The following is a 15,430-nucleotide window of genomic DNA, read 5'->3' as shown; positions in this document are numbered from 1 at the left end:
AAATTAATGTTTATATGCTGAATTCTTAGATGGGTTGGGGGGTTAATGCATCTATTGATTTAATCACTGTTGATTCCAAAGCAACATTTTTTATTTCAAAAAAATATTTCAGTTCAGTTAATTTTTTATAAAATTAAATTTTTAATCAGTACTATATTCTTATTTTTTATATTTTCAATAATTGTGGCTTTGATTGCTAGATTATTTTGTAAAATTTGATTTGATAAAAAACAACTTTCAGCATACATTTGATTTAAAGCATACTTTCTCAAAGGTTCTTTTGAAAGATTTCTTTTCAAGTACCAAGATAACAATATGACCCCCCCCCCAAAAAAAAAAATAGCTATCTTTCTTGCTTGTTTTAATACGAATTTACACTGAAATAAATTTATTTCAGCATTACAAAATTATTAATCAAAATATCCAATTAATAATTGGTTACTTTATCTATATCTCTTCCATCATATACAATTTTTTTTTGTTTATATACTTTGCATTCTTATCATTGATAAGATTTATTCCAAGTTTTTTCTCATCCAGTTTAGTTAAAAGACATTTTAAAGAATCTCCAAGGCATTTCAAAACACTAATCGTTTTTTGTTGTTGTTGATCAATAAAAGAGTTTTGTAAATAGAAAGAGACCCTCTAAGGTAATTTATATTCATCCCAATCAGACATTAAGTATAGTTTATCAAACACTATTTACATGATCAGCTTTTATTATGGAGATGTATTTGCATTTCCTTATTAATCAAGAATATATTTTCAAACATTCACTTATCTATGTCAGAAAACTCACTTATGTTTGTATACAAAACTTGGGCAATGGTTTGAATTTGGGTTTGGCTTTAGTTTAGTTATATTTATGTTCTGGTTTGAAGCAACATTAGAGCTATTTTGTTTGAATTTGGGAATTAATCAAGATAACTGAATGTTGGAAAACATTAAAATTACAGACATGTTTGTTTTTAATGCCTTATTTTAGTTCTAGAAAATAAGAGTAAAGAGAATACTTTTTCAGAAAATTCAATTAATTTATTCCACAATTTTTCACCCTCTGGTTATGGCACCCAGGGCACTTGCCCTGGCTGTCACACTAGTTACACCATTTTAAAAACTACTTATTTCTGAAACTATTGATTAAGACATTTTTCTCTAAAATATATTGATGATCATTATTCAAAAATACCTGATCAAAATCTTTTCTACTGGCTTCTTTAATATATAACAGCAGCATTGTTCAGATGAAGAAGATTGTTGACCCAATGACTGAGAATAATTTTTTCCAGCAGAACGTTTTGCAAGCTTTAGATTCAAGATCTTTTCTTGCAAATCATTCACAATCTATAAAAATTTCAAAACAAAAATAATTTGAGATATATCAATTGGTTAAAAAAAATATGGTTTACAGGCTATTAAAAGGGAAAAAAAAAAAAATGGTTTTACGTCACAAAATTTTTGATGATGTATTTCAAAATGAAAATTCAAATCAATGAAATGTCTTAATTATTATAAGATATATATTTATATATTCTATTATCAACATTATCTGGAACTACTTCAAGACTGAATGTCTTTTCCTTAACATATTTCACCAATTTGCACACTTTGAAAAACTAAAACAACAATTAAAACATTTAATAAAATACAAAGTGGAAAAAATGAAAGCAAAGGCATTTTAATCACCTTAAATCAAATAAAATTACTATCAACTTCAAATAAAAAAAAGAGCATTTAAATCAAATTATTGGATAAAAACAACAATAATGTATTCATTCTAAAACTGAGTTATAATATTAAAATTATTGATATTAGTAATATATTTTCATATTAATATTTTAAAAAAACCAAAACTTACAATTAAGAATTATTTCCTTAATACAATATGTTAGAATAAAACATATATGAATATAAAAAATCTTCATTTGTATATGTTCCAATAAAAAATGAGGCTCACTGTGTATGAATAACTTAACTTAAAGTTTATCTTAGAAATCTTAACTTACATTGTATATAAGGCTAATATACAATTAAAATTCTTCCAAGTTATTTTCAATATTTACAGCACTGTTTTTCAAAATGTGTAGGAAAAAAACTACGCTTAGTAGTAAAATAGAATTATTTGCCAGGTATGAATTCTAAAATTAGTACGCCAAGATCGGTTTAACTCGTAATTGTACCATTTAGCTTGATGAAATCCTGGTATCGCTAGTAAGAAATGATGCTTACTAAAAGTCTAGAGCAATATGTGGTAACAATTGCAATATTAGATAAAGTGGGAATACATTTGCTTCACACTATACAGTGATTGCAAAACAATGAGTTCTTGTGGAATTCAAAATTAAATTCTTTTATATACATATCTTTTATATAATATACTTAAGCTAACAACACAAAAATAAATAATAAATGCCACAGAATCACAAAGTGAAAGATTATGAAAAAGAATGCAGTAATACAACATCTAAAAGTAAATAACATATTGCCGTATTAGAAAGAGGCAGTCGACTCTCCACGGCCGAATGGTCATAGCACTGGTCTCTTAATCAAGCGATTGTAACTTCGAATCCCGCTAGAGACAATGCGATTCACAGTCTGTGTAAATATTTAATTCCTTGATTTTATGTTTTTCCTTTATTTCATTTTCCAGAAGATTCTTGACGTTTCTTTAGTTTACCAGATAAGTGTTCTGGACTTTTCTTAATGCCTCCAGAAAAGTATTCTGGAACTTTCCCTGCTAGTATAAAAGCAGAAGATCTGTCAGTAACTGTGAGATAAGATAATAAATTGGTTGTGTTACTACTTCTTGTGTGTGCCATTGAGTTCCACACTAGAGTACCTACGTGACATTCTTTGGTGGAGACGCCAAACGATTACGCCGTACGATTCCGGTCAGCGTGGAAATGGATTTACGAAGAAGCGATCGCCTTAAAGGCCTTGACCCAGAATTTGGACTTTATAATCCACCACCCAGAAAGACAAGGAAAATGCCTGTGGAACCGGAAACTAAACCGGTCATCCTGACTCCAGCATAGCCACAATACAGGAATCCATCTGTATTTAAAGGAGACGTGGGACGAGACCCAACCAAATGGCTGAAAGAATATGACAGAGTATCAAAATTCAACAGATGGGATGACATGACTTGTCTCGCAAATGTGTTCTTTTTTTCTGGACGGCACAGCAAAGCAATGGTTCGAAAATCATGAAGAAAAATTGACTTCCTGGGATGTTTTCAAATCAAAGTTAAAAGAGGCATTTCGGGAAACACAGCACTATGTAAAGAAGGCAGAAGATGAGCTCAAGTATAGAGCTCAAAAATCTGACGAAAGCACGCAGTCATACATCCAAAGCGTGTTGGGATTATGCCATCAAGTCAAACCAGATATGTCACAAGAAGAGAAAGTGTTTCATTTGATGAAAGGAGTCGCCGAAGATGTTTACCAGGCACTACTGACAAAAGAAATAATCACTACAGAAGACTTCATTAAATGGTGTAGAAAAATCAAAGCGAAGCAGCAAAAGAGGATACGGGGTAGGAAATTTAAAAAGGCTCCCAAATGTTGTACCAATGACTGCGATTGACCAACAACTGGATCTGGTGTCACTAGTACGTAAAATAGTGCGGGAAGAGGTCCAGCGCCTCATATCAATGGTAGTCGATTCTGAACTCCAAGACCAAGGCTCATTGTTCGAGAGGAAGTGGAAAATGCTTTGGATCCTTTGTCACAGACAACACCAAAGTGAACAAAGGTCAAGCCAAGACGCCAACCTTCCTATGCCGCTGTTACCAGACGACCTACGCTCATAGCACAGCAACCACAGAGGAAGACAGATGCCTGGCGCACCCCAGATAGAAGACCCGTCTGTTTCCATTGTGGCCGCCCCAGCGATATAATTCGATACTGACGAGATCGCAAAGCTATTTTTGAGGCATATCGGGCTAATAAGGGAGATTTCGGCCGTCCGCCGTCGAATGAGGGACGCTATGCCGACGAATACAGCCGACCAGCAGCCCGAAGTTTGTCGCCCAGCCCATCACGAGGGCGATCGCCGAAACGTCGCTATAGATCTCCGTCGCCATATAGAAGATCCAGTTAATATCCTAGACAGAGAAATGAGAAAAACTAAGTGGCGCGACCTTCCTTGGGGGTGAGGCTGCTAGTGACAAAAATCCTCCGATTGCCGCAAAGATGTTCGGTAACAACATTGAAGTAATCGTCGACAATGAGCCAGTACCTGCCCTTGTGGACTCTGGAGCCTCATTTTCTGTTATCTCTGAGAAGTATCGTCGCCAACTGAAGAAAGTTATGTTTCTAACAACTAACAATGTTCTTTTAAAAGTCGCCGATGGATATTACGTGAGACCAGTGGGAAAATGTACGCTTCGTCTCGAAATCAATGGCCGACCTCAAGCTTTTGAATTTATTGTTTTGCCGCAAGCAGTCACGATATCATCCTTGGTTGGGACTTTTTGGGCGCTTCTCAAGCTGTTACAGATTGTGGCTGTTCGGAGCTCTTGTTTCAAGACGTCATTCGAGAATCCCAAACTCCAGCCGTGTATTCACGTTGGAAGACTATAAAGTACCTGTTCGTTCTATAAGAAAGATTACTGTCTTAGGCCGTAAGAACCATCGACGTAATAGTAGAGAGAAATAGGATGCTCCTTTTAAACAAGGAAGTTGCCATTCCGTCTACTATAGTTACACTCCTTAATGGTGAAGCCAAACTACGGGTTGCCAACGGACAAGGAGAACCTCAGATCCTCCCAAAAGGCATGCGCATCGGGTATGCCGAACCCTTACGCGAAGACTGCGTAAATACCATAGATGAAGGATCGCTTTATTCCACGACCACTTCAAAAGCAAAGTTGGGTGTCATCGACTATACCACGATGATAGCTCCGGATTTGAGGATCGACCAAACAGAAAGAATGTTTCTTCTACTCCAGAAGTTTCCAGAAATTTTCGATCAAAAAAGGAAATCAACTCAATTTTAAACACCGAATAAATACGGGCGACCACTTACCCATCAGTCAGGGAGCTTACAGAGTGTCCCCCTCAGAAAACCGCATTATCAGTGAGGAGATAACCAAAATGTTAGAAAGAGACATCAATCAACCATCAGAAAGTCCATGGTCATCTCCAGCCGTCTTGGTCAGGAAAAAAGATAGAAGCTGGCGTTTTTGTGTTGAGTATCGCCGACTCAACAAAATCACCAAGAAAGACTTGTATCCATTGCCGCGTATTGACGACACCTTGAATTGTCTGAAGGGGGCAAAATATTTTTCGTTTATGGATCTCTACTCCGGTTACTGGAAAATAGAAGTTGATTAAGCCGATCGTGAGAAAACAGCTTTTATAATACCTGAGGGATTATACGAGTTTAAAGCGATGCCATTCGGCTTGTGCAACGCTCCTGCAACTTTTGAAAGGATGATGGATAATCTTCTGAGACATTTAAAATGGACAATGTGCCTTTGCTATTTAGATGACATTGTGGTGTTCTCGGAAACATTCGATGAACATCTTCAGAGGTTGAATACCATCCTTCAGTGTATGCAGAACGCAGGCCTTATCCTTACTCCAAAAAAATGTCGCTTTGGAGCACAAGAGATAAAGATCTTGGAACACCTAGTATCCAGTGATGGCGTACGACCGGACCCAGAAAAGGTAAAGGCCGTGAGTGACTCTCCCGTGTCTATTAATATCTACGACATAAGAAGCTTTCTGGGACTTTGCTCTTACTATAGCCGTTTTAGAAAGGACTTTTGCCATAAAGCCGAACCTCTACAGTTGTTACTGAAGGGGAACACAAAATTCTGTTGGGGACCTGGACAAGTGGAAGCTTTTAATAACTTAAAGATCTTACCTCCGATCCCGTCTTAGGCCTTTATGGTGAAAACGCACCAACAGAACTTCACACCGACTCGAGTGGACTCGTAATCGGCGCAGTATTAGTCCAAATCCAAGATGAGAAGGAAAAAGTAATAGCTTATGCCTCGCGTACTCTGACGAAGGCTGAGAGAAACTATTCCACAACTGAAAGAGAATGCCTTGCGGCCATATGGGCTATAGCTAAGTTTCAGCCATATCTCTTTGGAAAGGCTTTCAAGATCGTCACTGACCATCATTCCCTGTGCTCGCTGACAGGACTGAAGGATCTCTCTGGAGAACTCGCTAGATGGGCTCTGCGACTCCAAGAATACGACGTATTAGTAGTGTACAAAAGTGTAAGAAAGTACAAGGATGTTGATAGTCTGTCCAGAAACCCATTAAAAGTCGATGCTTCATGGTCTGGGAACTCCATAGGTGCCATTTTATTCACTAATCTCTCAGAAAAACAAATGAAAGATCCGGAATCGGCAAAATAATGAGACAAACAAAGTACCGAATCAAGCAGGCTGGGAAATTTTGAATTAGTCGAAGGAGTCCTCTACAAGAAGAATTTTGATCCGTCCGGAAGGAAATTTCTTCCAGTGATCCCGAAGCATTTACGGCTCAGTATTCTAGAATCTCTCCATGACGACCCTACCGCCGGACATCTAGGATTCACCAGGACGTATGATAGAATAAGAAAGCGATTTCATTGGTCAGGCTTGTACAGAAATGTTCGAAGATATGTGATGCACTACCGAGAATGTCAAAGGAGAAGATATATTCCTCAGAAGCCACCAGGTCGTCTTGTGCCTATTCCACCAGCTGCCACTCCTTTTCATCGCATCGGAATCGACCTGCTAGGACGATTTCCAAAATCTGACGACGGAAACAAATGGATTGTAGTATGCACTTATTATTTGACACGGTACGCAGTCACCAGAGCTTTACCGACGGCGGAAGCTACACAAATCTCCAAATACCTACTAGAGGACATAATCCTGAAGCATGGAGCTCCACGAGTTATCATTACAGACCGTGGGCAAGTATTACAGTCCAAGTTGGTGCTCGATATTAAAATCAGCTGTGCAATATCACTCATCGAATGACTACAGCCTATCATCCGAAAACGGCATTCGCCTACAACACTATCAAGCACGACACGACAGGTTTTATGCTCTTCTACCTACTACATGGGCGAGAAGCTGAAACGCCGTTGGATACGATGTTTCCTCTCTGCCCCAACGAGTTCAGCCAAGGAGAAGATTACGTTAGTCATCTGATCAATAAAGCAGAAGAATCGAGGCAATTAGCTCGTGCACGAATTCTCGAAGCTCAGCAGAAAGACCACCGGCGTTATGACTCCAAACATCGGATGGTGGTATACGAACCAGGGGATTTGGTGTGGATTTTTATACCAGTTCTTAAAATAGTGCTCTCCAAGAAGCTCCTCAAGAGGTACTTCGGCCCTTATCAAGTTATCGCTCATAAGAAATGATGCTTCTAAAGTCTAGAGCAATATGTGGTAACAATTGCAATATTAGATAAAGTGGGAGTTCAAAATTAATTTAATTCTTTTATATACATATCTTTTATATAATATACTTAAGCAACCAACACAGAAATAAATAATAAATGCCACAGAATCCCAAAGTGAAAGATTATGAAAAAGAATGCAGTAATACAACATCTAAAAGTAAATAGCATATTGCTGCATTAAAAAGAGGCAGTCGACTCTCCACGGCCGAATGGTCATAGCACTGGTCTCTTAATCAAGAGATTGTAACCTCGAATCCCGCTAGAGACAATGCGATTCACAGTCTGTGTAAATATTTAATTCCTTGATTTTATGTTTTCCTTTATTTCATGCTCCAGAAGATTCTGAACATTTCTTTAGTTTACCAGATAAGTGTTCTGGACTTTTCTTACTGTCTCCAGAAAAGTATTCTGGAACTTTCTCTGCCAGTATAAAAGCAGATCTGTCAGTCACTGTATTCTGAGTTCTAAGTTGAGTTAATAAATTGGTTTAGCTCTAATTCTTGTGTGTGTCAATGAGTTCCACACTAGAGTACCTACATGACAATATTTCAAGCAAACAATTTATATAAATACATTTTAACAGAAAATGATTTTTTTTTCAAAAGCTTACTACATCATTATGCCACATAAAGCTATGAAGAAACTACTCTAGTTTGAACAGTATATATGGCCCAATATTCATTTTACGAGTCTGACTCACAATGTTCATATTTGGCCTCATCATCATTCGATGAATTGATTTACAGCAACCATATTTGGCCTGCATTTGTTTCCATGACTAAGTACAGATTTGATTTAAAACTGCTATCACAAATCAGGTTTGTCAAAAGAGCTTTAAAAATGTATACATTACCTTGTATCTTTGAGATCCTGGTAGACCACCTAAAAATGCAAGCCTTATAACAACACATGGAGGTTTACTTGTCACTCTAATAACATAAAATGACACTGGAGGCTTATCTGGATCTCTGTAAAGGATTAAAAACATTTAACTCACAGTCAACATACATCAAAAGTGAAAAAAAAAAAATTTAAGGTTTTTAAATTTAGATTGTTTTTACAAATTTCTATCATTATGGACAATGCAAAATTCTTATATTGGAATTTAAGTATGAAATCAACTCCAACATATTACATAAAAAATTCGCTAAAAAGTTTTTTTATGCCATATTGCTACCATAAATAAAAGTCATGATCATTTCAACAATTGGAATGCTGAAAAATGAATGATACAAATAACTGATTGAATTACTTTTAACAACAACAAAAAAAAAATTGTCTATATCATAGTAAATGAAATAATATATAATAATTTAGACTGCTTCATCTATCAAATATATTATTAAAAAAATTAAACATAGCAAGGAAAAGGTTAAACAATAAGCATTAAATCCTTTACTTCTGAAAATATGTTTCAAATTATATATCTAAAACAACAAGAGAAACTTTTAAATGAATGAAAAATTTTCCTTTGTTGATTTCAAAAGAGAAAAATAATTAAGTATTTTAAAACATTGATTTGAGAAATGAAAAGCATCTAAAGTAAGATAACAAATTATTACAAATATGGAATAAATGAAGGAAATGAATCCATATTAAATATTATGTTTTATAGATGTTTGTAATTTAATAAAACTAGCAGTTAATTTTTTTTTAAATGTTCAGCAAGAATTAGTTTTAATAACATTCCATAAATAAACTTTAAATTAATAAAAATTCTTTATAATGATGGTGAAAAAATTCTGGGTTTTTGCAAAAACTAAGTCAAGAATTTATATAATCTAAATTGCAGTTTTAATTTGAACATGGTAAGAATTCTGTAACATAAGTTTCAGCAAAAAAATGGAGTGAAAGTTTTTAAGAAAGGAAAGAAAGTATAAATCCAAAAAGATGTTAAAAACATTATAAAGCTAGTAGTAAAGAAAAGTTAATATTTCTTCTGCATCCATGCTAACACAAGTTACTTCAAGAAATTCAAATATACACATTTTAAATAGAACAAAAAAAATTAAATGATATTCATTAGATAATATTTAAAAAGGACCATTTTGAAGTAAAGTAACTCATCTGGTATGGCAGTGATAAAGAATTACATATTATATATATATATAATATTTATTCAAACTATATAATTAACCAAGTCTCATTTTACATTAAAAAAACAATATATTCCGATAAATTCAAAAAAAATTATTTTATTGACTTCAAAAGCAAGTAAATATTAATATAACTCCCAGATTATTAAAATACAATAAAGTATATATATATATATATATATATATATATATATATATATATATATATATATATAATTCAGAGTTTTTTTATGTTTTTATGCTAAAAAATACTTTAAATACTTGGTAATGTAATTTCAAATATAATTAAGTTACAGTTATTATAATTGTTGTACAATTTTGCATGATAAAACAATAATCAGATAACTTACTCAAAAAGAAGATTAATGTATGAATGATTTTCCACAAGAACAAAGGAGCTCTCTTCACTCAAAAGTGAATTAAGAGTAGTAATTGCTTGACGGCATTGCACGTGAGCATATCGTCCACTTGCATTTGGTAGATGGAGATTCTTTTGTAGAGGTGTATCATGTTGCAAAATAACACCAATTCGATGGGCATGCATCCATTTTTGCCTGAAGTCATAAATGCAGAAAGTTTTTAATTAATCTGGCCAAAATGCCATGCAAATACTTCAATATTATATATAAGTTTCCATTAAAATTTTAAAATTTTTGATGTAAAATATATTGTAATTTGTTCTCTACTTTATACACTAAAGTTAGATAGATGAAATTTATGCACACTAATATAGTTTCTAATTCAAATTGCATAGTTATTAAAATAAGAGAAAACTCCAAAATTTCAAATAGCAACACCATTTACCCGATCAACTTTTAAAACTACATCAGAAGTTATTCATGAAAACCAAATTTCAGAACTCTAAATCTAATCATTTTGAGTTAACAAAATTTTGACTTTCTAATGTTAAAAATAAAATCTGAACTTTATTCATATCTTTAAAGAATAACACAATCACTGACCTAAATTCTTTTTATTATAAAAAGTATGACATTTCATACATTTTGCACACATATTTATCATTTAAAAGTAATTTTTATGAGCAAAAAATAAATAAATAAAAAGAAATAAAATAACCAAAATTAGAATTTAGGGTACAGAATTCTAGCTTTAATTTTATGAAATGCATAAAAATGTTTCTCTCATTTATAATAAAAGGAAGGAACAAAAAAGTATTAATGATTGAAGAATTTTGTTTGCTTGTTTAAGAAACTGTTAAGAAATTATTAATAAACATACTTTAATTATTGAATTATTTCAGTAAAATATAATGCAAAGAAATTAATTAGCAAATCATTGCATCTTACCAAACATTTATATCTAATAAACACAAAGGTTTCCAAAAGGAAGCAAATTGTATGTTTGCAGAATTCCTATAAAAATAAAGACTATTAGTTGTGTTTTAACAAAAGGCATACACAGATCGCCTTTAATAGTTTTATGCTTAGAAAAATATCACCAATACATAAATATCAGTAAGAACAAATCATATTCCTGAATGCATATAATTATTCTTAAGAAATGAAAAGGTTTATAAGTCTATTAACATGTTGTAAGAACATTATTTTCTTCTTATATAATTCTTTTTACCCATGGTAATAATATTATCCTCAAAACAAAGACTAATGCATCAAAATTAACAAAATTCGCAATGTATCCAGTGCAATATATTCTAGTCATGATATAAAAATATTCAGAATTAATCTTCTTTTTAGCTCTATTCTTACTCATTATATACCAAATACACAGAAAGAAAATATTATGATTGATGATAACTGTTTTTAGAATTCTGTGTGTCTTTTTATAATGCATATGAGCATGATAACTAAAATGAATTGGATGGCTAGAATTAGTATATGATGTCCACAGCAAAAGAGAATTAAATATGACAAAATCCATCAATAAATGTATAGTCTGGCAATTTGTGTGCAAGTAAACTTGATAATTTAAAAATTCGGCAACATAAATGGAAGAAATTTAGCATATGATCATCACAATTGCTGATCAAATTTGATCTGTTAATGGGAAGAAATAATTTTCCAAATTATGTAAGTGGTTTACTTCACTATACTAAATAGTTCAACATGTAAACTTTATATTGAGGACATGAGAAGCTAGAACAAAACAAGTTTTTTTCCCAAATTTATTTTTAAATTTTACAAATTAATTATAATTTAATTGAATCTACAAGCACTTTGCTTTGATTTCAAGAACGGATGTACTTTTGATAGATCTGTTTAAACAGATCTTAGAAAATTTATTTCTCTAACTGAATCAATGACTGTGTAAATCCATTTGTTTCAAATAAAAGAAAAGTAAAGTGCTTTAATATATATTTATTCTCATTAAAGAATATTTTAATTTCTCTATATAAATTTAACAGCATACAAAGGAACTATTAAAATATAAGGAATATACTTTTACCATTTTTGCAGTTTCTAAAGCTACAGTAATGCAATAAGTATTATATTATTATATTATATAGTATAAAATAATACATTATATAGAATTATTTACATTATGAATCAACTTATGTATTTACACTATTACATTATATAATTTATATTACTTATAGTATTGACAGTATGAAACATAAAACTTACGTAGATTGAAGAATTGGTACTGCTGAACTGGTTGAAAAATAAAATAATGGTACTCCGTTTTTTATGCTATCTGGAATTGTATAATAGAGGGGATTTAAAGCAAAAGAATGAAGCTGGGTCAAAATCTGATCAGTATTGGATAAACTGTAAAAATAAATAGGCATTTAGTTATAAAAAAATTTTTAAATGTTCATAACTGCATGAAGAAAAAGATTACAACTTTAAAACTGGTCTCACTTTTTGATATAACTCCAGAACTGTGTGATGACTGTTTTGCGGTACACACTTCGAATTGGCTTTTTATCAGAACATGTCACATCATGGAGAAATTCATAGCATCCATCAACAATAATTTCAAAATGGCAACTTGGAATGTCGGAGCTGTTATTTTTCCTATAGTATTAATTATAAATAAAAACACAAATGTCAATACTTCTGATATAACTCAAACAATTAATATACACTATTTTAATAAACATTGGAGTTTTTTTCTTTCTTATATTTGAGTGATACATTAAAAAAATACCGAAATAAGAAAACAGTATCAATATTAAAGAAAATATATATTCATTTTAACAAGTTTTCAAAAATGTTAGCCATTTTATGGATAAGTCATAACAAGAAGAAGCTTACAAACTTTAAAGGTAGTTCAGACACAATTCATGTTTTAGACAGAATCTAGAATTAGAAATGCATGGAAGTAAGGGCACTACATAAAAAATTTTATCAGTGAATTAAGTAAAAAAAAAGTATGCAGTAGATAAAATGTACAAAACAAATTTAATCGAATACACATTTACGATAGTATAACCATTAAGTTTTCAGTGTTGATGCTGAATAACAGTTTTTCTATGATGAATAATAACATATGCAGCAGATATTACTTCAAATGGAAAATCCTTTGAATACCTAAATACTTCAAAAATTTGTTTTTGATACTGCATCCTGCATTCATTAATTTATTTGTCAACTTACTTATAATGTTATCATTAATACTGTTGTAAGTTTGTATTCCATTAAACCTGTGTCACACATTTTATTCATCCTTTTCGTCTTAATAAATTCACTGATAAAGAGCCTCTATAAAATATTCCCTTTACATTTCCAATCTAACATTTGATTGTAAAAATAACTTTTTTTTGTAAGCCAGACTCAATTTCAAAGTTTGTAGATGGCTTTGTACACATAACTAGAACAGTCTGTATATTATAGAAATAATTATTTTAAATGCATTATCTGAAACAAATTACAAAAGGAAATTGAATCTGACAAAAATTTATTGTGATAATTATTACAAAAAATGTCAGAAATTTTTTTTATGCCTGCATAAACATTTTATTTTCAAATTAAAACATCAAAAAATATGACAGATAGAAAAAAAACTGGTTTCATCTTATTTCAATTAATAGTACAGAAATAAAAAATAAAAAAATACCAAACTGCGCCCATCCCCAATAAATCTCATAAAATGTTTATTACTCCACTACTGGCTGACACCTGTAACCATGAGTAAGAAAGTTTCCCAATCCTAACTCCTAATCATTAACAACAGCTTTGTTTAGATTAGTTAAATTAAAGTCTTATCTTGAAGTTACTTTTAGACTGATTAATGATTCTGAACTGTGGTCAGATTAAGGGTGGATTAAGTCCTTTGAAAGCCTTCAAGCAACATAAGTTTTGAGGCCTCGCTTTCCCCTTTTCAATTTCCATAACATGATATCTTTATTGATTTCAACTACTATATAAATAGTTTGTAAGTGACAATATTGGAATAAACCAAAATACAAAAAATTTAATTGAGGGACTTCTTAATTTACAAGTAATTTTAATCTAAATACAAAAAAATTATAATTGCTTTTTAATACATTGTAAATAATCTAATACAATGTTATTAACTTGTAATTTGGTTGGTTGGGAACTGAGCTAGACTAATATGCAGAAAAATTTAAGAATAATGTTCTGAAGTTCCAACGATTCAAAATTTTAAGTTTAATAAGTTAAATTATATGGTTTACATAAACCAAATGAAACACAAAATACCAATAAAAAATCTCAAATAATAGAAACCAAAAACCTTACAGAAAAGCATGCACCTAAACCGATATTCCCACCCCTTTGAACAACAGCAGTGGAAGAAGATTTGACTCTTAACAAATTCAGTATTCATCAAGATCGTGTACAAGACAATTTTTTAGTGAAATTACTGGCATTTACTAAAGAATTAGAAAATATAAAAGTCAACAATTTAAATGAAAATTTTTGTGAAGTAAAAAGGATGAATGTTTCTAAATCTACCAGCAGATTAGCGAAATAACCACAGAGCCAATGATTTTCTTAAGGATGATATTTATAGCACAAAATCTTCAAATGTTGATGAATTGAAGAAAATAAAAAATTATATAAAATTTCAGAAAAAAAAAATTTTTTTTTAATATGTGGGAATCATAACATTGCAATTGCATGTTAAATATAGTGGTTTTGACATATAAACATTTGTGGCATATACATCAATTTTAAGATATGAATTAAATACAAAAAAAAAATAAGTTAATTTAATTTGCCATAAATATTGAAAGCAAACTGTGTGACTGCAATAAATATTTTATAAACAACCAAAATATCCTAATATTTTTGGTGATATATGTATAAGCAAGATATATAATTTTTTTAAACATTTTTTAGGCAACTATTTTTTATTCATCTTTCTTATTTTAAAAAAAATGGTTTTCTCTTGTAAGCAAGCAAAATGTTTTTTTTTTTTTTTTTTTTTTTTGCAGCTGTTAAATATTAGTAAACAATTTTAATCAAAAGTGCATCAATGAATATTTATTAACTAACAACTAACATTCAACAACTAAATAATTTACAACCACTTACCACTGTCTGCCAGGAGTAGGTCCAGATGTAATCAGATATTCTATATTTGTGCTCAACATCCATGGAAGGACTAAGCGGATTTCTTGTATGTTCTTTGCTAAAAAATATCAAAAGGAAGGAAATCTTATTCTTTATTTTCAATAAATTTGAAATAATCTAGTAAAACAAAAAAATGTGACATAAGATAAACTTATATACAGATAACTAAAAAAAGTCCAAATAATGTATAAAATAATAATAAAACTTAGAGGAATTAAAGTACTTTAAAAACTGGAAATCATTAATAAATTTTCACTTTTAAAGCATTAAAAATTATATCATATTTCATTCTTACTTTCATCAATCATCACATTTTTAACAGAGTAGCCCTCTCTCAGACGACACGATAAAAGATTTTCTAAGCTAACTTTCCATGTACCTTCAGTATGCTTTTTCTTTA

The 15,430-nt window shown here is 31.3% G+C and overlaps 1 protein-coding gene across 1 annotated transcript in view; it reads right to left on the bottom strand.

The window, feature by feature from the left end:
• The window catches only part of LOC129961899 (KICSTOR complex protein SZT2-like), a 138,000-nt gene that overhangs the window by 103,791 nt on the left and 18,779 nt on the right, over positions 1 to 15,430 (bottom strand). The window contains exons 10-17 of the mRNA XM_056075527.1: positions 15,326 to 15,430; positions 14,992 to 15,088; positions 12,352 to 12,507; positions 12,115 to 12,258; positions 10,819 to 10,884; positions 9,862 to 10,065; positions 8,269 to 8,383; positions 1,190 to 1,344 (exon numbers count right to left, since the gene is read on the bottom strand). The exon at positions 15,326 to 15,430 is cut by the window's right edge and continues 38 nt beyond it. Coding sequence (XP_055931502.1) covers positions 1,190 to 1,344; positions 8,269 to 8,383; positions 9,862 to 10,065; positions 10,819 to 10,884; positions 12,115 to 12,258; positions 12,352 to 12,507; positions 14,992 to 15,088; positions 15,326 to 15,430 — 1,042 coding nt within the window. The remainder of the gene's footprint in view (positions 1 to 1,189; positions 1,345 to 8,268; positions 8,384 to 9,861; positions 10,066 to 10,818; positions 10,885 to 12,114; positions 12,259 to 12,351; positions 12,508 to 14,991; positions 15,089 to 15,325) is intronic.

The sequence above is a fragment of the Argiope bruennichi genome, chromosome 2 (assembly GCF_947563725.1).
Source record: "Argiope bruennichi chromosome 2, qqArgBrue1.1, whole genome shotgun sequence".
In the NCBI taxonomy this organism is placed as follows: Eukaryota; Metazoa; Arthropoda; class Arachnida; order Araneae; family Araneidae; genus Argiope; species Argiope bruennichi.
Note: the sequence above shows the minus strand (reverse complement) of the source record. Positions and strands in the feature narration are given on the sequence as shown.